We start from the raw sequence: 22,987 nt of genomic DNA, 5'->3' as shown, positions 1-22,987 counted from the left end.
CAAGGCCATGGAATCGGTATAAAAATTGCCAGTTAGAAGTGTCCATTCATTGGCAAATTGCCGCAATTGATGTCGGTGGGTGGGTTTGTTTTGAAAACTTAGTGCTCGGGTGATGTGCTAAAACGTCGCCACACAAAAGTGAGCAAATAAAAGTGTCACAGGAGGAGAAAGGCAATTTCAAGTTTTCCCTGGCTGGTTGGTATGGGGTATATATTTGTAGAGAACCTGAGACACCTGCTGAGATTGCAACTATAAAAAGATACGTAACAGGATACAGCATCACCGAGATTTGTTAATAAAGGTACAGAGTAGGGGTGAAAGGAATTCAAAGCCCTCACAACGTGGGATTTATGATTCCTATATAACGTGTGTCCAAAAACCTCTGGAAAAACACAATAAAGCTATGGTTTTTTCATACGCATAAGGATTCTCATAAAACTTGTACATAAAAAGCTGTAGAAAAACATTTTAATGGTCTTCTGATTGATATTATATTCAGTTCCTTTAGAAAAGCAAATTATTAAAAAGCTTGTGCCAGTAAAATTCATCACATGAAAACATAAACAATCATTTTTAGTTCTTTTTATTACAATTAAAAATAACTAACTTTTTTCTTTAGAATAATCTCTGAAAACTATATATCTTCAAACAAATAAAATGTCCTTTTTTGGCGTCAACATATATCATTTCGTATGTTTCTGGGGATTCCACCCTTCAAAAGACGCTTTCCACCTGCTCAAAAATGCAAACTCGCTTTTGCACACTCTTCGATGCCCATTTCGAGGACAATTTGAGCAGTTTTCATATTTAAAATTCCCAAAATGGTGCTACGTGAGATAATAATCGTTACACTTAATGGTTTGCCAACACGGCTGCCCCTGCAGATATATGTATTTCGCATTCAAGATACTTTCAGCACGCTGGCACTTTCAGTACTTTTAAGGCCAGGAGGAGATAAATTTGAAGGAAAAGGGTTTCCATTTACTTGCGTTGAGTTGGCAAGAAGAGAAGTTGGCAACAACCCCGGGGTCCCGGCATCGTTAAACTTCCGCCGGAAGTGCCATTAGCCGGGGTGATGCAGGGGCAATCGGCAAACATAATGGCATAATCGAATGATAATTTAATAAGGACCGAATTGTGACGTCAACATTTGAATTGTGGTCGTTTAATTGAATCCTCGCCGTTCTGCTCCATTTCCTGCCACCAAAAGCGGCTCCTTGAAGATGAAGTTTTCGAATGCGGATTGGAATGTGTTATTCATATCGATGTGTGTGCATAATCAGAATGATGTTAACCCGGGGAATTGCTGAGTTGTGAGATGTGGTCCTCGCCGCCCGACCAATTCGTTCCGACGACTGCTGTTCCACCTGCTTTTCGCTCAGCTTTCCCCCGATGTTTTGTGTCCAACGCAATTCAATTTGCATGCACTCATGAATAATGTAGCCGGCCAAACATCCAAATAATTCTAATGGACTTTGGCTGAAATATTCATAAAACAACATCAATGAAACCAAAAGAATGCAGTACAAAGTAGTGGATTTTATGAGGGTTAGCCTTTGCTGCTGAAGGGGGTCTGAAAATAAGATGTTGGATTGTCGAATTGAGAACGGTATCTTTTGAAGACTTGTCTTAAACTTAGTAATAGGAGAAACTTATTATAAAAAGGTCTAACAAATATTTTAATAACTACACAAAGATCAGCTTACAAGCACATTGTTCTGAAATTAAGAATAATCGTTCTTTAAAACCCTTTGAATACATTTTGAAGTAAATATTCTCCATATAAAAACGAAATAAAGGGTTTAAATCAATTTAACTTGGTTCAAGCTGATTAAGAACTAGGTTTAAGCAACTACTTTTGAGAACGGTTTTCTCAATTGCAAATCTTCTATTCCTTCTTACCATTTCGGGTAGAAGGTGCCCAATCAAGCGAAGACATTAAATTACAAAGGGCTTTTAGGTATCGGAGTTTATGTAAATATTAGCCCACCATGATTCAAGGAACAATAAGGGAAAGTCCTGTCAAATGCGACCTATCCTTAATGCCTTGGCAAACACAAGTATCGTAGCCAAATGGGCGGCAAGCTTGTGGCTAGCCTGGAAATTGGCCAACTCTGACCTGCCGGGTATCCTTGGCTCCCGGACTGCGTATTAAAAATAATATGCAAAGTGCGGGGACCTGTTGAGATTTTCACAATTCCCAGAACAAATAACATATTCACATATTGTTGTGAAACCCCGCCCGCTCCCTTTTCCGCCTGTCTGTCTGCGTCCTGCGTCCCCTTGGTCCTTTTCCTTCATGCTCGGCTTGGGTATGTGGTTTTTCGACTGGGTTATTCCTTTGTTTTTCGGCGGGGGCGGTCCGCTTATGATTTATCATCGCCGACGCCAAAGTTATATCTTCAAGATTAAAACAGGGAGGGAGGCTTTCAACCGACACGCCCCACCGACATCCCTTATTCTCTCGTTCATTTACCTAATGTGACAACTTTAATTTGGCTCTGCGAGAAATTCCGTTAAGTGGCTTTCATATTTAACATTTTGATGCCAGATGATCGGGAATGAGGAGGCTAACCTCGGCTGAAAGTCGAAGAAAGTTTCCCGCTGCAATTTCTAGTTTTGCCAATTCAAACAGAAACTTCCCCGGCTCCTTCGTGTAATCCCATTTGGATTGTGTGTGTGCTCACCGAAGTTTCTGGGCTGGCAAAGTTACTTGTATGCCCCGGCCTCGGAACTAAATAAATTAGCCAAAGGCCCTGCCAGACTACAAGAACTTCCCACTCCGGGTTTCAAGAACTCCCGAAGACCGCAAGCCGCACACATTATTAATAATATTTATGATTGAGTGACTGGGCGGTGGCTTCCAGGGAAACTACGGATGGGGGTGGTGCTCATATAGAGGCAGATGACTGACCGCAGTGTAAATTAAAGATTATGATAGAGGAGAGAAAGTGAGTGAGTGCTCAGGTCTAAATATTTGATAATAATGAAGAAGTTTGGACAAAGGAAGGTCGGCCGATAGGGGTATTATAAGAATTAATTAAGAAACCTTGACCTTCATTGAAAAAAAGATACAATTTGAATTTTTCAATTTATACCTTGATATATGGGACGCTCAATATGAAACCTCACACATCCCAACTATTTTTTTGTAATGCACATTTACACCAAGAGATCAAATAAATAAATAAATATGTCATTTTATTTTCACTTAAAAAATATAGAAAAAATTAAACAAATTATCAATTATTACTTTAAAATATCATTGGGGAATCATGATATCATATCGATATCATTAGTTGCGGATATCATTATATATCCTTAAGTGATCCTTGGGATACCAGCTACAGGTAACAGGTAAATTTTAGCTTCATCGTTGAATATTAAATTTTAGGTATAAATTTTATATGTATAGATTGGCTTATGGAAAAGAACTATCCCCAAATGGAAAACACATTTAAAGTCACTTTAGGCTCGTAATTGAAAACGGTGTGTGGCTTTTCCTTGATAAGGTTATTTCCGTACCCGTATCTGAGCCGAGTTCATCTTTATATGCGTGTTCGCACATCCATTAATCCGTTCCTGAACAACAACGACAATGGAGGGCGTGGGGGACTGAACCCGAATCCGAGTCACTGGGGAGCCAAGGAATTTATGGTATAAAAAATGGATTTGCGATGTTTTCGCTGTGCAAATTAAATTTATTGCCGCGGATACTTATCCGTGTGCCCATTGTTCCGGGTACCTTTGGCTACACGTATGCACACGCGAACGAGGCGGGGGATGGCAGGATGCGAGGATGGGTGTATCCACCCACAAATTTATTCGCGGCTTTCCGTGGCGCTTCCCATTTAACAGATGGAAATGGAAAATTATGAAGCGACGTGCCCGGAACTGCAAAGTTCCCACTGTTCGCGTGCCCACATAATAAATGTACCTGCCTAAGTGAACGAAATAAAAAAAATGAATGCGAGAAAAAATTGAAAATTAAAAAAGCCGGGAGGAAACAGACAGTTGCACGCTCTTTTGGGTTCCCCCTGTGTTTGTTGCACTTGCCTGACAATGAGACAGCACCTCCACCCACAGCCCAACTCCCAGATCCGCCACCCAACGCCCACCACCCACCAGAAACCCCACCCACCGCAGACTAAACGGAATAAGCGTTAATGCTTCGTTTGAATGAATTTTTGATTGCGTTGTTTACGATTGAATTTACTTCCTGCCAGCGAAACATTTTTTTGTGCTACGCTTTGTTTTGTTGGCTTGTGCGTTTTTTTATTTTTTCCGGGAGTGAGCATAAATTTGCGTAGCCCAACTCCGGCGGAATTCGCAAATCCGTGCGAAATTTTCTCCGGAGTTCTGAAGTTAAGTGTTGTTTACAGCTTACCAACATCTCTAACGAGAGTTTTCTCTCCAGATCGGAGATAATGTAAATGGCATAGAGAGTTTTTTTGTTTGGGGTGTGAAAATCTTCTTAAACACTTTTCACATTCAATAAGCATTAAGACGGTAGTCAGCAAATGCGATTTAATAAACGATAATTTCAGATATAAATGAATAATATGATTTAAAAAAAAATATTTTATACTATGTTGTTGGGAAAAATAGTTTTAAAATACAGGCGAAATACGATTCCCTCCCCGCAAGAAATAAATATGTTTAAAACTACTTTACTATATTAATAATAAAATCTCAATCAAAAAATCCCAACAGAGATTATATTGGTGGAGAAGGGTTGTTCTTCAGCGAATGAGAAGTGCAATCCATTCTTATTTCTAAATTTGAAATATAAGAAAATGTCAAAAATGAGAAATTTAAGGATAAACGGTCTATGAAAAATTTAAAAAGTTTTTTTTAAAGAATTCCGCTTACCATTCCATTCATTTTAAGTTCTCCATTTCAGTAAGTTCAAGCCCCAGCTGCTGATGGCAAATCAGCGACATAATCTTGTTAAGGAACTCCTCATCGCCAGCTCCCTGAGTTTATCGGCCTGTTGGCCAACGTAACAGGAAACCAATTAATCTCTATCAATGCCCGGACTTCGCAGGCCCAAGCTTAAGGATCAAGTGACAAGACATCGACTGGCTTAACAGACGAAAACCGAAATGGACAAACCGTGAAGTGGCCAGGATGATTCCGGGCAGTTCTGGGGGTGAAAGGATCTGAGATGGAGACGGCGAAGAGGACGAGGACTGACATCTACGACTCCCTGGAGTGCAATCGGAAATGGACGCCAATGAAACAAATGCAAGCACGTAAAAAAGTCGAAGACCACGGAGCTGCCAGAGGTGGTTTCACCTCTGACCCCCCGATATCCAACTCATCCAACCTTTCCTCAATCCCAGTTCCTTCTCCTTCGAAACTTCCAATTGTGCAACGTGTGGTATGAGTAATGAGAGAAACGGCAGTCGAAAGGGGAAAACGATTTTCCGGTTCAATCAGTTTTGATTTGAATTGCAATTATTAACTTCAGTTTGCCAAACCTCATTACCTCGTTTTCGGCTTGATAAGCATCAGTTAGGTACCATCAACTTGAATTACGAGTATTTCTTTAATAAAAAAATACATTTTAACCAATCAAATGCTTTGCATTACTTTAAATTGTCCGGACTAGCGAATTGTATATTACCCAATCTGAAGCAATATCAGATAGCAGCAAGAAATAAAATGAGATAGCAACCAGTTCACATACGTAACTAAAAGATATCCGAATGTGGCGCCATAAGACATTTTTATTTTGTCTAAAAATAGATTTACATTTTTAGACTTCCACCATGACAGTGACTTCTGTTTAACCTTCTAATGAAGTATTATCTTGCATTGGGATTAACTGAATCATATGATTTAAGTGAAAACTTACCCAAACGGTAGCAAGTATCTTTCATGCCTCCGCATTTATACATGCAAGTATGAGCCCAATACCATACCAAATGATTTATGTTACAAACTTATGTTTAAGTTTTAGGGTTTATATACATCACATATTTTCTCAAAAAAAACAACATTTTAATTTAAAAGGGGCTTCGCAGAAAATATAATAATATTTGTGTAAAGCAGTTTAAGTACAACCATATAGTCGGCTGCCTCGACTATCAGATACCCATTACTCATCTAACCAACTTTTAAATTTATCACATTTTCAATGTTATCTACGTTAAAATTTTATATCTCTATGTACTATGTACTTGCTAGATAAAAGTATTACCCAGAAACTAATGGTCCGATTTAAAAAATTTTTATCGTGCTTTGATAATGGGCATATTTTAAAATCTCTATAGTCAGCTCGTTTAAACTCAACTTCATGGCTTTTATAGTTTCCGAGATCACGGCGCTCATGTGGACAGACTGACATTACTAGATCACTTCGGATAGTGATCAGTGATCAGGAAAATATACTGTATGTTGTTGGAAAGGCTTTTTTCTCCTACCAAAAATAGTTATATCATTCACATTAATGTTTACGATAACACTAGGGAGTCTAAAAATAAACTTTAAAATGATAAAGAAGAATATGTCAAGTCAAACGAAACAGTGACCTCTGTTTATCCCCCAGAAAAGTATTATCTTTCTTGTGGATTAGTTGAATCATCTGGTTCAAGTAAAACTTTTCCCAGACGGTAGCGGCTTATTTCTAGCTTCCGTAACCATAAACATTTGTATTTGTTCAAGCCATGCAGACCCCAAGTGATCTCTCCCCAAAAAGCGGCTTAAGTTAAATTGTATATGAGGTAAATGCTGGCCAATAAATCATTAAAATTTGTTTTATTATTTGACTAAAAGCACACATTGGACAAACAGAATCTCAGGGGAGAAAAGAGACCTAATCCTATGTTATAGTAAACAACTCGCTTAAATCTAGAGGTTGAAGATGCTAAACTCTGTGGATCCACGGGTAACTATTTACACAGAAAGGCGATAAGCCGTATCAGACGTGGTCGGATAGGTGCCATAAGCCACACGGTATTATGCCAATAAAATAGAGTGACGCAGCCCCATGTCACTGCTCATCGCCGACAGATTTTGTTTTGGTCTCCGTTTCAGCCACGTTTTGGGTGTCATCATCATGGTCAGCTCTGAGGGGCTTCTTTTCCTCCTCATCCTCCCTGTCGACTGCCAGGTTTTGGAGATCCTTCAGCCCTGTTTCGGGCAATGGGTGACAGACACTGTTCCATGGCTGCAGTGAGGATTCCGAGAAGAGAACGTACAGAATGCCACTGCCCGTTAACATCAACGAACTGAGCAGGAACACATTCTTCCAGGCCTCAATCGTTTGCTATAAGAAAACATTCTTGTTAGGACTCCTCAATTATTTTCCAAAAATTTCACCACTCACATTGTCGTTGGTCAACTGACCCACGATGAAGGGCGATATGAAGCCCGGCATGCCACCAATCATTCCACTCACTCCCAGCACGATGCCCGCGTAGTTGGGCGATAGATCCACCATGGAGGCCAAGGGACCGGAGGACACTGCCCCATGGAACATGGTGGCCAATGTAACCAATACAATGGCCGCCGTTGCATTGTAGCCGAAGTAAGCCAGAGCCAAAACTATGAAGCCCTTGACGCCACAGCCTAGAAGGATAGGATTGATAGCATTCTCACTAAACTGGATATATTCAAAGATATTGTAAAGCAAATATTTCAATAAGCTAGAAATCAACTGTCCTAGTAAAACGAATTTCAAAAATGTATATTTGGAAAGCGTAATTTGGTATATCCTAGCTCCTAGAACTCATATACTTACAAATGAACGTGGCCAACTTTCGCACATTGGTGCGACTCAGGCGATCCGTTCGCAGGAGATAATCGGCAAACATGGAGAATACGTAGGCGAAGAGCATCCTCATCAGATGCGGCAGTCCCGAGAGGAAGCCAGTCTAAAGGATAGATAGTTATATCTTTAGTTTATAGATTATGGATCACGGTAACTCCACCGTCACTTACTGCTCGGATGTTCCAGTGGTGGATCAGGCGGAAGTAGGTCGGCGCATGGGTCATCAAAGTGAACAGGCCCCAGATGCCGCCCCATTGGGCCACCACATTCAGCCAAACCGGACGGGAGGTGGCTATCGCCTTCCAGGGGGTGGGTCCCTTGGTGCCTTGGATAGAAGCTCCCAGGGACTTCTCAATGTACTTCCTCTCCGAATCAGCGATGCGAGGATGCTCGGCCGGACTGTCGAAAACCAGAAACTGCCAGGCGATGAACCACAGTGTACCCACGACACCGCAGACATAGTAGACCCATTCCCACCTGGTCCAGTCGATGATATAGCCGAAGATCGGATAGAACAGGGCCACGCCCACCGAGCTGCCCAAGTAGGCACTGACGAACTTGCTGCGCTCGTTGGGCGGAATCCATTTGGCAGTGAGCACGTGCATCGATGGCCAGGCCAAGCCCTGTGGTAAAAACAAAGATTATGGTCTGATAAGAAAAACCCTTGAAGATCACTTACAGTAACCCAACCCTGGAAAACCCGAAGGATAATCAGGCCAGTGTAGCTCCAATACGAAACGAGTGGGATTAGGAAACAGCAGAAGACGCCAATGCCATTGGACCAACCAAAGACCAGTTTGGTTCCGTATTTAGTGGCCAGGATTCCTCCAGGAATCTGCAAAGTCCAGTGGGCCCAGAAAAAGGATCCCAACAGATTGCCCTGTTGCTTCCCATTCCAGTTAAATCCGTTCTTTTCGTAAGGAATCTGCAAAAGATACATCGGCATTCCACACTTTACTCATACGCCCCGTTGTTGCACAAGCTGCCCCACTTAGTGGCTTCATTAAGCACTTAACCAGTGATTCAGCGACCTGATACTCACATTCGCCCAGTCGAAAAACCAGCGCTCCAACGAAAATCGCTCATTCAGTTGCGGAAGGGCAGCCAATGCCGTAGAGTTGGCGAGGGTACCATTTAGGGTTACATTCGAGGGAACCTCACCCTTGGCGGCAATCATGTCCACAATGGTGATGTTCAGATTGATGCGGATCATGTAGTTGACGATGAAGCCCATGAATGTCATGTACCACAGCACCGTACGCGCCTCGACTGAAAGATCAAAGCAAAGTGCACTTGAAATGCGAATCTCCAACCTGTGGTTGTGCCCCGTTTGGAGGTCTTGAGCCAGATCTGCGCCACTCGTCGAGGTAAGATGCGAATTTTGGATCATTCTCGTACCTTGGGCCATGGTGAATGGATTGGCTGGCGGGGGACTTCACTGGAATATCGGACTATGCATTCGCAGGAACTGCAATCCTTGCGGTTCGATTGCCGAAGATCAACTGCTGCGGACCGCTGCCGGAATAGAATGCCAGACCCAGTCGGCTCCCAGCCGCTCCGCCGGTGTCTCTATCTCTTTATCCCCGCCGCACGCTACTGATAAGCGCCGCAGATCTGGCGGATTATGCTGCAGCTCGGCTCGTGATCGCTCATCAACCGGCCCTGCATGCGATAAACAACGACGAGTTCGGCGATCGGTCCCGCTCAGATAAAATTCGCATTCAGGCAGATCGGATCAGTCAGCTGTTGGACTATCTTTATGACATGGCGTGCTCCCTGTGGGTTTGGTTAGCGCGTTACGAGCACGGGAGACCAGATATTCCAGGAGACAGGTTAACGACGGCCCGCTGGATTTACAGCTTCGCAAAGTCCAAACAAACAAGATTGTGGAGCAGAAGCCTCCAGAGCTAAGCAAACAGAATGCCCCTTTTCGCTTGGGTTCATTTGACGGGCGAAAAACATATCAGAGGAGAGTTTGGTACTGTGTCCTAAGCAGGTCCTCAAACATTCTTTACCCAGGGATCCGAACCCAGAGCCCATGTTTACAAATACAATAACTAACACCCTTTGAAGATACAATTATATTTGTGTTTACACCGATAAATTCACGCGTCGCGATATATTGAGAACTAGAAACGCAGTTTAGCTGCTGTTATTGCCACGGGTACATTTACATGAGGATCACGGCGTGCACTTACTAAAAAATCATAAATCATAAAAATCTTGAAATGCTTGCTACATTGATCTTGCTCAGCAATTCCGAACTATGAAGATCCTTGTAGTAAGTGAGCATTTGTATACTTAGGTATAGGCTAGCGTAAAAGTGAGACCTACGAGTTGCTTTCTAAACCGAGGGCTAGCAGTGCGCGTCAGCCGTCGTGGGCGGCACCGTCGCAGGGCGTGCTCCACAAGTGGCTTCCCACAGACGGCTCAGTACTCATCCAACGTTCTCGTAGGACATCGCAGGCCGCTCGCTGGCCGTCGAGCCAAAGATCGTGGGCGGATGGTGCTGCTGTCCCTGTTGCTGCTGCTGGTGAGGATGCTGTTGCTGTTGCTGCTGCTGCTGGTGGGGATTGTGAGCATGCTGATGCTGCTGAGCGGGCGGCTGCTCATTCCGCAGTTGGCCTAGCGGGAACATGATGTTGTGGCTCATCTGTGGGTGGTGCAGGTGTTCGTTGGGTGGTGGCGGTGGTGGTTGCTGGTGGGCGGCATGGTGGGCCTGAGCGGCCTCCACGTGCTTGCGTTGCTCGCTCTGCTGCTGCTGTTGCTGCTGGTGAGCCTTCTCTACAGCGCTCTCCTCATACTTCTTCTGCAGCTGGAACAGCGGCAGCTGCTGGGAGGCGTGGAGGGGCACAGCGACTGCTCCTGCGGATGCCACCCGCTCTACTTGCGACTGGGGTGATGGCTCACGTTCGCCCTTCTCGTACTTCTTTTGCAACTGGTACATGCTGTGGGACAAGTGGGAAGTCACCGAGTTGCTGCCACTGCTGCTGGAGCTCAGTTTCGAGGAGGTCGACGTGGAGGAGGGCGTGGACTTCTCCGCCTTGACAGGCGACTTCTTCTGGTACTTCTTCAGTATCTGCATTAGTTCGGACTTAACGTCTAGGCGAATTTCCTCAGGAACACGCTTGATCTCATCGTAAAGGGAGAGAAGAAACAACTTGTCCGGATCCCGGTTCTTGCGCTTCTTGCTCTTTTTGGGAAAGGCATCCTGCATGAACTGAAGCAGTTTCTCCTCGAAGGGTGACTCCCTGGACAGTGATCCACTGCCATGCTGGCGCCTCAACAGGTGGGGATGCAAGCCGCCATGAAAAGCAGGATGCTGAAGCATACCAGAGTGCGACTGGCCACCACCGGCATGCTCACCTCCTCCGCCATTGTGCGTCTGCAGCTGGGGCACAGGGTGGCCCTGATATGAGCCCCCGTTGCTGGATCCAGGTGCATCGTTGGTTTCGCCATCATTGGTGTGGTGGTCCTGCTGCGGCTGTTGTCCCGCATGGGACTGCGGGTCCTTCTGGTGCTGCATATTGTGCGGATGGTGTCCCACTGCCGCTGTAAGAATGGCATCGCACAGGTGCTCCGGAGCGTAATCCAGGCCGGTCAGGAAGTTCTCCGCCTTGAGTTCGCCGTTCATCTCCTCGTAGAAGTACTCGGTGCCCACAATATCGATGATGTCGTTGTCCTCCTGGTTCAGCTCGATGCCCGGTGGCGGAGATCCCCCAGAGAGCTGGCAGCGCTTCAGTTCCGCCAGCTTCTTCCTGGTGGTCAAACGCATATCGCGCCAGCACTGTCAAGTAATTGGATGTAGATTTTGCAACCTTTAAAATCTTGTGTACTCACCTTCTTCCACTGAATGATGGTCTTCTTGGGACCGATGGTGTTCAGGGCCGCCTGGATTTTCTCCCAGTACCACTCCTTCTCCTTCTTGCCCTCCATGTACTTGGTTTCCCGCAGCAATGTGATGAGCATTTTCTTCTGCGGCTTGGTCACTCGATCCTGGAAAGGTAAACGGCTGGTTAGTACTTCCACATAGCATTCCAATGAATGAGTTTCCACAAATCGGTTGTTTTCCCGCCTCGCAAACCACTCAATTGTTGCTGTTGTTTATTCAAATGCCATCGGTGTCTACAATTTTTTGCTGCTCCCCGCACACACTCACACTGGCAGACGGGCCGTGTGTGTGTGGTTAAAGAATCGGACGATTCATAATTTCTGCCCCTTCCAATTACCATTGTGAGCTTCTGGAGCAGTCTGCGTTGACTCGAAATCTTGATGTTTTGTTTTTTAACCGCCGCCGTTTTTTACTCCTCAATTTCCTGGACTTTTGTTTAATTTTTCACTCCCTCAAACATTGCTGTTGCTGCCTCTTCTTCTTCTTCTCGCTGCGTGTGTGTGACTGTGTGTGTGCGTTTGACGGTCTCACCAGTTTGACGTTTTGCCCGCCCGGTTGGAAATCAGCTGATGCGCAAACGACCGTTACAGAATTTGAGTGTGACGAATGTTGCTTATGCAGTTTGGATATTCCATCTATGGAAGACATAACTTCCAAACTGTCATCTGAGCAGTTCGCTTCCAGTCCAGAGGTAAATATTAGAGAAAACCCTTATTATCCGTTAAACACTTTTGAAAATGTACCAACGTATATTTCATTTATGCATCTACCATCATAAAGATATAGTTTAGTATTGGTCTTCAAAATACCTGATTGTAGAAAACTAACAATTTTGTTTTATTTCCACAAATAGAACTCTGTTTAATATATTATATAAGTTTACACTCTTATTATGAAGTAATAACTATATGAAAATGCAATACTCAAATAAAAAATATTATAAATTATGAAATAGTCGAGCCTAGCGTTTGTTAGTGGTCGCCTGCCTGCTGACCTGCCTGGTGATGGTGGACACTCCCTCCTCGAAGAGCGTGCGGAAGAGGACGTTGGCATGGTTGAAAAGACCATCCTTGAGGGACACAATCAAGAACTGCGAGTTGGTGAAGTGCTGCTTTAACATGCTTCCAATGTTCTGGGTGTGCGACATATCCAGAGCGGCGTCCACCTCATCCAAAATGTACAAAGGAGCCGGCGAAAACTTCAACATGGCCAGCACAAGGGAGAGAGCCACCAGGGACTTTTGACCGCCGGAAAGCTCACCCAGGCTCTCCTTCCACTTCCCATTGAAGCCCACCTTGATCTCCAAGCCGGTCAGGCAGCCATTCGTATGGACAGGATTCAGTTTTGCATCTGCTCCTGGCAGAAGGGAGCTAAAGATTCCACTGAAGTTGGCGTTAACCTCGGTGGCAGCTCGGTTCAGCTGATCCTGCTCTTCCTCGTCCATCTTCACGATGATCTTCTTAATCTTCTCCTTGTCCATCGCCACAATGTTGCGGCGGCGTTCTGTTTCCTTGAAGTTCTCCTCCTCGCGATCCAGCACCATGATGGCATTCATATTGAGTGTGCGCTCCATTTTGTCTTTTTTCTCCTGCATCTTCGCCAGCTTGTTCCCCGCCTCGTGGGGATCCTCCTTGCTGTAATCGTAGCGGGTATTCTTCATGCCAAAGCAATTCTTCTCCTCCGGGATCCAGGGATATTTCGTCTCGAGTGCTTCCATTCTTTTCTTTGCCTCTTTGGCCTCTGAACTAATTTTCTTTTGCTCGTTCTCCTTCTTCTTCACCTCCAGTTCAATCTCCTGATTCTGTTTCAGCATTTTATCCTTCTTGACCAGCTGATTTCGCATCTCCTTGTTCTGAGCATTCAACTTGTCTTTCTGCATCTTAATGGCCTGTTCGAGCTCCGACACCTCAGAAGCAGCACTTGAGCTATTCGCTTTCAGGGCATCTAGCTCGGCCTTAAACTTTTCCAGATTATCGATCATTTCCTGGTGCTGTTGCTTCGCTGTTTCTATACATTTCTTGAGCTCAGTGATCTCCAGTTGGAGTGTTTCGAACTCCTGCTCTCGCTTCTTCCAGTTGGCTCTGGATTTTTCCGCCCGCTGCTTTGTTACCTTAACCTCGTTGGTGGCCGCTTTTAATTCTCGCTCGCGATAGCCCTTGGCGTCCGCTAACTTGGCCTCAATATCCTTGACTTTGGCCTGCGAGGTCTTCTGCTTCTCCCGGGAGTCTACAATTTGCTGCTCCAGGGTCTTGACTCTCTCCTTCATCTCCTCGATTTCTGCCTGGTTTTGCTGAAAGGTCGTTTGGGCCAACCTGTTCTCACACATGGTTAGCTCATGCTGGCGCAGCTCAAGGTTTTCCCTCATTTTGTTGAACGAATGGGCCAGGTTTTCAATGGATCTGAAAGGGAAAAGGTTACATATAATCGTTTGAAATGCCATATACACCTACGCCATTTGCTGCTCCACTTCTGATATCTCAGCGTCGATCTCCCTGTATTCTCTTTCTACTTTCTTGATGGCGTACAATTCTTCGAGGACGTTGGCACCCTTGGGAGCAGCTCCTCCGGACACAGTACCATGGGGATCTACAACATCTCCCTCCAAAGTCACAGAGCGACAATTAATACGGGGATCGTAGCTGACCTAGACAGTTAATGGAGTTTAGAAAATATTTCACATTTTTCAATAGTAAATACACACTTCTTTGGCTACATTAAGATCCTTGCAAATAAGTGTTCCGCCAAAACAGTACTTCATGACAGGCTCGAAAAAGCGATCGTAGTTGATGAGCGACATGGCCCACTGAACATTTTCAGAACCAACTTTGTTCTGAGCATATTCGACAACATTTCTACTTAGACAGTTGGACTGAATCTTGTTAATAGGAAGCAGTGTGACACGGCGCTGTAGGTTACCCCTCTGAAGGATCTTCTTGCTAGTAACATCGTCATCCGTCACATAGCTGTATAACTAAAAAGTAAGTGGCGATCAATAAAAAGTCCTAAAAACTGATTTCACAACTTACGCTTCCTCCTGCCGCTTGGACAAGAGCCATGGAGTTCTTCATGTCGTTTAGCTGGAACAGCTTGCCTACCATGCCCCGCACCTTGCTCCTGTCAAAGTTGGGATCCGGATCCTGGTACTGCAAATCATAGCGGGAGGCATTGCAGCGATCTAACTCTCGTTTGAGCTCGCGTTTGCGCATGTGCAGATCATTTCGGCGCTGCTTAAGCTGTTCGAATTGGCCCCCCTCGTAATTGAGACCTTGGAGTTGCCGTTCCAAGTTCTTAATCTCTGCCACCAACTGATCATGCAGGCCCTTGTCCTTAACGTAGGCGGCATCGTTGGTCTGTGTCTCGCCCTCACGCTGTTTTAGGACGCCCCGCGTGTGCCGTAGCTCCATCTCAGAGGTCTTAATCGTAGTCTGTGCCTCGCTAAACTGCTCCTTGGCCACTGTAAATGTAATATTAATGATTGAACAGCTCTTATTAGCTAAACAAACTTACCCATCAGTTGTTCTTGAAGTGTCGAGGCCTGTCCGTCCTCATTGGTGGACAATCCCTGCGAGACAGCCTCAAGTTTTTTTTGTGCATCCTCATACGCTTTGGAGTCCGTGGAATCGGCCTCCTTTAGACTTTCAAACTCGCCCTGCACTTTGGCCATGTCGGCTTCTTTTTTGGCCAGGGCTCGCACATCATCCTCTATATTTTTGGAGGCCATGCGAATCTTTTTCTCATCTTGCTGGATGGTTCCCTGGGCCGCTTTCAAGCTACCCGAGGCAGTGGCCTCCAGTGCCCGCTTTGCGCTGAGCTGTGTTTCCAGTTGTTTGATGGAGCCACCCATCTCTGCGTCAATCTGCTGCTGCATCTCCTTCACGGAGTTTTCAATGCTCTCGACATCCTCGAGGTTTTTGGCATGTGTGGCCTTGCAGTTTGCTATGCGATCCTCGATCTTCTGCTCATTGGCCTCGACAGTTTTTAGGGTTTCACATTGCTTAAGATATTTGGCGGAAATGTGAATCCTGATAAGGAAGTCAATGTCGCGACAGATCTTCTGGTACTCCTGGTAGGCGGAGCGCTCCTGGCGAAGTTTAACGAGCTTGGGCAGCACCTCCTCTTCGAGCAAGACCTTGGTTTCCCGCACTTTGGTCTCCTTTTTCTCAATCAGGGTTTTAGTGGCTTCTCGCTTGGTTTTGTACTGACTGGTTCCAGCTGCCTCCTCCACCATGGACAGAACCTGGGAAACAATTTTGGTTATTTTTGAGAATTGGAGATATATATTTTTTTGGCCACTCACCTCCTTGGGCTTCATGTTAAGCACCTGCTGGATCTTGCCCTGCATGATCAGAAAGTTGGGATTGTTCACGTTCAGCTGGATGGAGCAGAAGAAGTCCTGCACCTTCTTGTTCTGCACCAGTTTGCCGTTGATGAGGAATTTGTTTTTGCCCCCCACGACCACCTGGCGGGCTACAGAGATTTCCCGGCACTTCTCATAGCCCTGGGGACACTGGGCGGCATTTGTGTTGTCGAAAACAATGGTTACAGTGGCCTTGGTGATGCCCGCCTGCCCGTTCTTGTACACCAAATCCTGCAGAGCCGAAGCGCGCACCTGGTTTGGATAAAGAAGAGTGAAACTGTATCCCAGGATATACACAATTAGTACTTACATTTTGGAGATTACTAATTCCCAGCACGAAGCAGATGCTGTCCAAGATGTTGGACTTGCCGGAACCGTTTAAGCCCGTGATGGCAGTGAACTCTGGATCGAATCCTTCGATTTCCGTGCGCCGGCCGTAGGATTTGAAGCCATCTAGCACTAGCTTTTTTATATACATCTTAAGGTGATGCGATTTGCCCAATTCCTGGCGTTCTTTGCTTTTAATTCCGCGTCAAAATTTTGCCGCAATTAGTGTGACCGTGGCAGCGCATTAAGAATACGCTAAAATCCGAAGCGGTAGCTATATCGATAAACGATTGCAGTTGTCCACATAGTGACGAATCGCGTACTGTTTACCTCAAGGAAGAAGTCTGATAAATGTGAAAAAGTCTATTCGAAAAAGGTAATTTGTGATTAATTTGTGCTTTACTCTCTTACTAATTAAAGGCTTCCATATCAACATACATTATTAAGAGTTGACTAACGAATTTATGCATTTGGCTTGACTTTGTCACTCGAGTTTTAACCGCGCTGCGAGCTTTTTTATTTCAAACATTTCAAGTTTAAACACTAAGAATGGACGACTTTGACGACGATTCCTTTAACGATGTTCTGGGCTCCATGGAAATGCCCTCGGCGGCAAAGCAACCCAAAGTGGTTGAAGCTGCTCCACCGGCTACCAGTTCCAGTAGCAGCACGTCAAGTTCCGCATCCGCCAATCCTGTGCCCGCCAAGCCGCCATCCAATCCCCACAGCGTACTTGTCCACAGCAAACAACGCGGCAATCCCATCCTGAAGTCCATCCTCAATGTTCCTCTGGAGTTCCGAGATGATATCGTGCCCGACTATGTTGTGGGTCGGACATCCTGCGTTCTCTACCTGTCCCTAAAATATCACAATCTCAATCCGGACTACATCTGCCAGCGACTGAAAGCTCTGGGCAAAATGTACGAGCTCCGAGTGCTCCTGGTTCAAGTGGACACTCCGGAGCCACACAACGCCCTCAAGAGCCTGACCAGGATCTCGCTTCTGGCCGATCTGACCATGATGTTGGCCTGGAACGCCGAGGAGGCGGGAAAAATCATTGAGACCTATAAACAGTTCGAGAAGCGCCCGCCAGATTTGATCATGGAGCGGGTGGAGTCCAATCCGCATCAAAAGGTACTTGTTGTGAAATACCCATCAGGTGATGAAATATGTAAGTCAAGTGTTTTTCAGCTTGTGGCTGCTCTTACCAACATCAAGCCGGTGAACAAGACGGACGCCGTCACCCTGCTGCAAACCTTCGGCAACCTGGGCAACATCATCACTGCCAGCGAGGAGCGGTTGTCCCAGGTGATGGGACTGGGTCCCCGGAAGGCCAAGAAGCTGTACAAAACCCTGCACGAGCCCTTCCTCAGCAAGTAGCTTTTACGCATCCCAAAGTTATGTGTTATCTATTTCACACGTCATTTGAATACTTCAATTTCTTATTACACATAAACTGTACAAAAAATTAAATTCCATCATTTTTTAACCACTTAAATATACCACATATTGATCGGTTTGCTACTCGGTCACTTTCCAAATCTTGATGGTGCCGTCATCGCTGCAGGAGATCAGTTGCCCGGCCACAACTGGATTCCACTGCACCGAATTAACGTCCTGGTCGTGGGCACCCTCTTCCGCAGTGATTTGTTCGAACGTGGGTTCGTCCGGCTTGGAGTCGCTGGTCTCCTTGAAGACGCGGATGCCATCATCGCCACAGGCAGTGGCTATCAGACCCGTCAGCTTGCACCAGGACACATCGTAGACGGCTCGCGCGTGATGGCCGGAAAGGGTGCAGACACACTTCCACACGGTCTGCTTGTCGGGTGTGGCCACTCCGGCTGCATTGCCGGGGTCATAGGCTCGCCAGATCTTTATCGTGGTGTCGTCGCTGCAGGATACCAAGCGCTCGCCCTCCGCATCGAAGTCAATGCTCCAGACGGTGCTTGTGTGCGAAGATAGCGTGGCCGTGCAGTCCCAGTCGTTGTCCAGGGGGCTCTCGACGAACATTTTAATGGTGTTGTCGTACGAGGCGGAGGCCAGGACCTCCTTGGTCGGATGCCACACCACACGCTTGACGTCCTGTGTGTGCGCATTCAGAACGGCGGCGCACTCGAATTCATCGTCCCCAGCCACCTCCCAGATCCACACTGACTTGTCCCGCGAACAGGTGGCCAGCAGTCCACCGGAACGCGACCAGGCAACGCTCTTCACCTCGTTCTCGTGACCCTCCAAGGTGGCGTTGCATTCAAATTCTCCCGACGATTTCGACCAGATCGCTGTGGTGGCATCGAAGCTGGCCGAAGCCAAGTACTGGCCGCATGGAGACCACCGGATCTCGCGGATGGTGCGCTTGTGACCGTCGGACAGAATGGTCTTTGTGCTCCAAGTGTTCCCGGTCAGCGACCAAATGCGGATCGCCTTGTCCTCGCCGCAGGAGGCGAATACGTTGCCCTTGGGGTGCCACGACACTCCCCAGATGCGTCCCTTGTGGCCCTGAAGAGTGTGTTCTAGAATCAATCGTCCCATTGCTGTCCAAGAGCTGTATCAGTGGATAAATCACTGTCTGTCCAAATTTGATAACAAAAGCGCATGTGGCAAGAGGAAGAGAGTCAGCTGTTCTCAGTGCTGCAAAACGTCAGTAGAAGCCCATTTAGATGTTTTATCCTTATGTCTCTGGAAAAAGCCAGGGGTTAATTACACTTGTCCTTGTCAAAAACTCAATTTGCTTTAAAAGTATATAAATATATAATGCTAAGTAATGATAAAAATCCTTACGTTCGTACCGTTTTCTGTACTTTTCTATTCTATTTTTTTAGGCGAGTATTTTGGAGTCTTAATTTCAAATATTTTGAGTACATTAACGTCTTACCTGGCAACTAATAATGCAAAAATAGAGTTCAATAATACAAACAAATTTGTGTTTTCTTAAATAGTGATTTAATCAGCTAAAGTAGCTATAGTCTAGCTTTAAAGGAGTTCCCTTGCTCAGCACTGAGCACGGGCAGTGTTGGGTAACGCCGTATGCCAGAGGTAACCTTTCCTTATCAGAGCAAACAGCATTCCGTTACGTTGCCCAGCACCTGCGAGAGAGCGGAGAAAGTTTTGTTGTGTATTTAGTGTTTTGCTGATGCTGATAAGAAAATGAACGGACTGATTGTGTTTAACAGCGCCAACGACGTTGTGTTCCAGAAACTGAACGAGCCGCTCACGCAGAAGATCCGGAATGTGGCCCAATTGCAGGGTCTGCTCCGACCCGGCTGCCCCCTGGACAGCAACGTCCTGCTGCAGATTTTCAGCCCCATCGTTGGCTCCCAGCGCATAATGCAGTGTCAGTTCGATAACGCCTACTCAAGTCTTCAGTGCGAGCAGGGCTTCAATTTGGTGTTTGGCGAACTGTTGGGCTTCACCTTCCTGAAGATCGGACAGATTCCCGTCGACCTGCTGGGACGCCAAATGGGTGTGGCCATAACGCTGACACGCTACTGCTATGGTGCCAACTTGTTTGCCGCCCAGGCGGGGGCCATGCAGCAGGAGCTGCTGACGCAGTGCCTCGAGACCTACGAGACTCTGTTGTGGCAGGAGGACCAGACGTACTTGCTCGAGGCCATGCCCAAGCTGGTCATCAACACGGAACTGAAGAGGACGGTGCATCTGACGTTGGACGCCACGCTGGAGCATATTCGGCAGCTGGGATTGCCCCGGGCCCATGCCCTGTTGCTCGTTTCCCACAAACTGGTGGCCGTCAACAGCACCCGGCAAGCTCTGCCGCTCGCTGCCGCCGACTTGCTCTTCCTGAGCCTCACGGCGCGTGCCCTCCAGGAACCCAAATCCCCGTCACAGCGGGCAGTGGCTGTGTTCCTGCAAGGAGTCTCCCACGACGTCAACTCCGGTTGCGTTCCCAGCATTGTACACATCTCACGCCTGCACGGCAACCAAGTGCTCCTCCAGGTCATTGAGTACGCCCACATGCCGCTGACCAGTTGCATCTATGACTCGTTCTTTGTGCTCCAGAAGATCGTGGCCGTGCAGCATCAGGGCGATTCTGATGCCCTGAAGCCAGCCTACGACAATCTCGAATCTTTCATTGTTCAAGCAATCAACGCTTTGAAGAGATACCTGAAGCAGCGATCGGAAACAGATGACCTGGAGAACTGCACCAAGAAGTTCGCGGCCAAATGGGAGAACCTGAAAAAGATGTACACCGAGTACTTTAAAAGCTACGAGCGGGAGCTTCTGGTGAGGATCGAGTCCAATCTTCCCTCGTTTGGGGAGGAACTAAAGCAGATATTCACGCTGGCCTGCTGCGACAGCTCCTGTGTCCACGAGCTGGACCAACTGTCCGATACTGCGGCCAATGTTGAGGCCAAGCTGCTGGAGTTCGCTGAGTTCCTGGCCGTCAAGGCCACTCGCAACATATCCATCGACGCTTACTTGGAGGACTTTCCCGGCCTGGTGCACTTCATGTATGTAAACCGTAGCAAGGGACAAATGCTGGCTCCGGATCTGCGACCCAATCAGCTGGTGCCCAAAACGAAGCTCTGGAGCATGGTAGAGATCTCGAGGAGCTACCTCAAGAAGGGCCAGACTGCGGTGATGTGGAAGGACAAGGCATTCCATTACTCCTACTTTCTCTGGTTCGAGGATCTGTCGGGTGGCATTCTCAACACCAACACGGATTTGCAGCAGCACTTCCTCTCCTCTGGAGCAGCTAGCGGCAATGGTTCCAAGTCTCCAACCGAACCAGGCGCTCTAACCATGGACTATTACCACGATCTGGCTGATTTGTGCTTTCCCAAGCTGACGCCGGCCAAAGTGCGCGTCTACGAGCTGTACTGCATCCACCTGGGACTGGTCACCGCGACCTGTGCCGTGGAGCATGCCCGGCGACTGGTGGCCACGATCAGCGATGTGGTGGGCGAGGAAACCTTTTAAACACGTCTATCCTCGTGCAATCTTTGCATTCCATGCAACATTTCCAGCGTTAGAACATGATTTCTAGTCAATTTGAGAGACTCTTTGAGGAGATAATCCAATCGAAATTCCTTAGGTTAAGGACAACTATCTACTGTTTGTTATAGGCTACGTACCATAAAGATATTTGTAAAATAACTGGAAACATATTTTTTCTCAATATTCAATAAAAACGTAACAATAAATGTGTTTATTGCGCTTCAAGCTCTTGCGCCTTTTTGATTTCCTCCAGCTTCTCGAGGAAGAAGGATTTGCGGGCTGTCAGGGGCATGGATTTCTGCCGAATCATGTAGTTCTCATTGCCCAGGGCGGTGTAGGTGTCGTCGCCAATAAGATCCCTCAACGCGATGTTCTTCTTTAAATGCTTATCGTAGAAGCTGGCTCCGGCGGCCACGAACTGTGCTCCCATGCTGGCCAGCCGCTTGTCAATCTCCGCGTCCGTAGACACCTGGTTATAGTCCTTCATAAACGACCAGATGCCCAGGCCAAAGAGTCCCAGAATGCTGTAAAGCACAAAGCGCACCTGAGGATCGAAAAAAGGAATCAGTTTAAGGCCTTAGTAGTACAAATTCTGGGAAACACTCACGCTTCCATGGCGCGCAAACAGGTCGAGACGCAGGTTCAGGAAGTGACCCATGGTGTACACCATGAGGAAGCTAACGCTGGGAAAGATCGAGTTGAGGAGCACCCGGTGAGTTTGCAGCTGCAGCACCGCCTTGCTCAACCCAAAGATCTGCTCGTCCTCGTTCAGAACGATGGCCTCTTCCAGGAGCTTTCCGCTGGGAGAACTCCAGCTGATCTGTTGGTCCCTGAAGCGAATGTCCGCCCGCTTAATCTCCTCCGGACTGCCGTAACCATAGTTGACGGGAATGCCCAAGGCGCCTCCGAATCGCAACTTGGTGGTGCCCGCCTGGAACAGATCGAATCCGAAGACGGTGAATGGCTTCACGAACTTGCGCTCAAAGGGCGTCAGGCCCAACTGATCCAAGGCCTTCTCCAGGCGCTGCTGCACTGCCTCCGGAACTGGCCGGGCCACGCCATGCCTGCGAAGGGATAAGCTGTCACAATGGCTCCAGCTACAACCATTTGCTCACCCACTGGTAGCACTGCACGAAGTCCCGGTAATACTTCAGGCCAAACGTGTGCGGCAGGAAGTTGCCCACGAAGAGGCCCACTGTGGTGGCTCCCGCCGCATAGAAGACCAGCTTCCGGCCAGTTTCAGTCTTGAAAAAGGAGAATATTCCCCCACCGGCTTTTAATTTCGGCTGCATCTCAGCTCTTGTTGTTTTGTAACAGTGCCAGGGTGACCATAACTGTGGTATTGAAACATAGCCTAGACCAGAACCAAGTAGGGAACAACAATTTAAAAAAGTATTTAGTAGCCAAATGTGATGTTTATACAACAGTTAAAAAAAGTATTAACAATGAACCAAAATTAAACTTAAGCATGTATTTTATACTAATAAATTTTTGATTTATAAACTTATTTTTAAAATACTTTTATAACAACCTACGACCATAACTGTGCTACTGAAATATAGCCTAGACAAGAACCTAAAAGAGGTATTCCACAAATAGTTTTTTAAAACTTTTGAAAAGTAAAACATGAATCATAGCAAATAATCTTTTATAAATTAATTTAGTTATTATCAAGTTTTAG

General features: G+C 46.5%; 7 protein-coding genes across 8 annotated transcripts; 2 read left to right on the top strand and 5 right to left on the bottom strand.

The window, feature by feature from the left end:
- Positions 1–6,743: 6,743 nt before the first annotated feature.
- On the bottom strand, positions 6,744–9,314 carry LOC108023110 (sialin). Its single transcript, XM_017092376.3, has 7 exons — positions 9,176–9,314; positions 8,820–9,046; positions 8,457–8,702; positions 7,948–8,400; positions 7,748–7,880; positions 7,334–7,575; positions 6,744–7,273 (listed from the first exon to the last, which is right to left on the bottom strand). Exons 1-7 carry the CDS (start codon positions 9,183–9,185, stop codon positions 6,998–7,000), a joined length of 1,587 nt encoding a protein of 528 aa, XP_016947865.1. The 5' UTR covers positions 9,186–9,314; the 3' UTR covers positions 6,744–6,997.
- Positions 9,315–9,835: 521 nt separating this feature from the next.
- LOC108023091 (putative uncharacterized protein DDB_G0288537) lies at positions 9,836–12,185 on the bottom strand. Its single transcript, XM_017092351.3, has 3 exons — positions 12,007–12,185; positions 11,618–11,773; positions 9,836–11,564 (listed from the first exon to the last, which is right to left on the bottom strand). Exons 1-3 carry the CDS (start codon positions 12,007–12,009, stop codon positions 10,215–10,217), a joined length of 1,509 nt encoding a protein of 502 aa, XP_016947840.1. The 5' UTR covers positions 12,010–12,185; the 3' UTR covers positions 9,836–10,214.
- Positions 12,186–12,482: 297 nt separating this feature from the next.
- LOC108022998 (structural maintenance of chromosomes protein 2) lies at positions 12,483–16,591 on the bottom strand. The gene is made up of 7 exons (XM_017092229.3): positions 16,337–16,591; positions 15,967–16,278; positions 15,177–15,906; positions 14,696–15,123; positions 14,371–14,640; positions 14,120–14,313; positions 12,483–14,068 (listed from the first exon to the last, which is right to left on the bottom strand). Exons 1-7 carry the CDS (start codon positions 16,502–16,504, stop codon positions 12,631–12,633), a joined length of 3,540 nt encoding a protein of 1,179 aa, XP_016947718.1. The 5' UTR covers positions 16,505–16,591; the 3' UTR covers positions 12,483–12,630.
- A 38-nt stretch (positions 16,592–16,629) lies between these two features.
- Positions 16,630–17,760, top strand: LOC108023082 (DNA excision repair protein ERCC-1). 2 transcript variants are annotated; one of them, XM_017092333.3, is made up of 3 exons: positions 16,630–16,729; positions 16,801–17,487; positions 17,545–17,760. In XM_017092333.3, the coding sequence occupies exons 2-3, from the start codon at positions 16,903–16,905 to the stop codon at positions 17,731–17,733; spliced, it is 774 nt and encodes a 257-aa protein (XP_016947822.1). In that variant the 5' UTR covers positions 16,630–16,729; positions 16,801–16,902; the 3' UTR covers positions 17,734–17,760. The 2 variants fall into 2 exon arrangements, with proteins under 2 accessions (XP_016947822.1, XP_043948211.1); XM_044092276.2 differs by having other exon boundaries at positions 16,638–16,729; positions 16,889–17,487.
- Positions 17,744–18,989, bottom strand: LOC108023081 (probable cytosolic iron-sulfur protein assembly protein Ciao1). The gene has a single exon (XM_017092331.3). The coding sequence runs from the start codon at positions 18,880–18,882 to the stop codon at positions 17,875–17,877; it is 1,008 nt and encodes a 335-aa protein (XP_016947820.1). The 5' UTR covers positions 18,883–18,989; the 3' UTR covers positions 17,744–17,874.
- Positions 18,990–19,397: 408 nt separating this feature from the next.
- Positions 19,398–21,531, top strand: LOC108023009 (BLOC-3 complex member HPS1). The gene has a single exon (XM_017092242.3). It carries the CDS (start codon positions 19,498–19,500, stop codon positions 21,286–21,288), a length of 1,791 nt encoding a protein of 596 aa, XP_016947731.1. The 5' UTR covers positions 19,398–19,497; the 3' UTR covers positions 21,289–21,531.
- Positions 21,463–22,630, bottom strand: LOC108023010 (transmembrane protein 177). The gene is made up of 3 exons (XM_017092243.3): positions 22,426–22,630; positions 21,914–22,370; positions 21,463–21,850 (listed from the first exon to the last, which is right to left on the bottom strand). The coding sequence occupies exons 1-3, from the start codon at positions 22,596–22,598 to the stop codon at positions 21,518–21,520; spliced, it is 963 nt and encodes a 320-aa protein (XP_016947732.1). The 5' UTR covers positions 22,599–22,630; the 3' UTR covers positions 21,463–21,517.
- Between the last annotated feature and the right edge of the window lie 357 nt (positions 22,631–22,987).

The sequence above is a fragment of the Drosophila biarmipes genome, chromosome 2R (assembly GCF_025231255.1).
Source record: "Drosophila biarmipes strain raj3 chromosome 2R, RU_DBia_V1.1, whole genome shotgun sequence".
Taxonomy (NCBI): Eukaryota; Metazoa; Arthropoda; class Insecta; order Diptera; family Drosophilidae; genus Drosophila; species Drosophila biarmipes.
Note: the sequence above shows the minus strand (reverse complement) of the source record. Positions and strands in the feature narration are given on the sequence as shown.

Excerpts from the sequence above, each read along its gene's own strand:
- LOC108023010 (XM_017092243.3), bottom strand. The coding sequence starts at position 22,598 with ATGCAGCCGAAATTAAAAGCCGGTGGGGGAATATTCTCCTTTTTCAAG. Across the intron at positions 22,371-22,425 it reads GACTTCGTGCAGTGCTACCA|GCATGGCGTGGCCCGGCCAG; the intron begins GTGGGTGAGCAA and ends ATCCCTTCGCAG. Across the intron at positions 21,851-21,913 it reads TGTTTGCGCGCCATGGAAGC|GTGCGCTTTGTGCTTTACAG; the intron begins GTGAGTGTTTCC and ends TTCGATCCTCAG.
- LOC108023081 (XM_017092331.3), bottom strand. The coding sequence starts at position 18,882 with ATGGGACGATTGATTCTAGAACACACTCTTCAGGGCCACAAGGGACGC.
- LOC108022998 (XM_017092229.3), bottom strand. The coding sequence starts at position 16,504 with ATGTATATAAAAAAGCTAGTGCTAGATGGCTTCAAATCCTACGGCCGG. Across the intron at positions 15,907-15,966 it reads TTAACATGAAGCCCAAGGAG|GTTCTGTCCATGGTGGAGGA; the intron begins GTGAGTGGCCAA and ends ATTGTTTCCCAG. Across the intron at positions 15,124-15,176 it reads ACTTCAAGAACAACTGATGG|TGGCCAAGGAGCAGTTTAGC; the intron begins GTAAGTTTGTTT and ends TTACATTTACAG.
- LOC108023091 (XM_017092351.3), bottom strand. Across the intron at positions 11,565-11,617 it reads CCATCATTCAGTGGAAGAAG|TGCTGGCGCGATATGCGTTT; the intron begins GTGAGTACACAA and ends ATTACTTGACAG.
- LOC108023110 (XM_017092376.3), bottom strand. Across the intron at positions 8,703-8,819 it reads GGTTTTTCGACTGGGCGAAT|ATTCCTTACGAAAAGAACGG; the intron begins GTGAGTATCAGG and ends TATCTTTTGCAG. Across the intron at positions 8,401-8,456 it reads TTTTCCAGGGTTGGGTTACT|GGCTTGGCCTGGCCATCGAT; the intron begins GTAAGTGATCTT and ends TTTTTACCACAG.
- LOC108023082 (XM_017092333.3), top strand. The coding sequence starts at position 16,903 with ATGGACGACTTTGACGACGATTCCTTTAACGATGTTCTGGGCTCCATG. Across the intron at positions 17,488-17,544 it reads AGTCCAATCCGCATCAAAAG|CTTGTGGCTGCTCTTACCAA; the intron begins GTACTTGTTGTG and ends AGTGTTTTTCAG.
- LOC108023009 (XM_017092242.3), top strand. The coding sequence starts at position 19,498 with ATGAACGGACTGATTGTGTTTAACAGCGCCAACGACGTTGTGTTCCAG.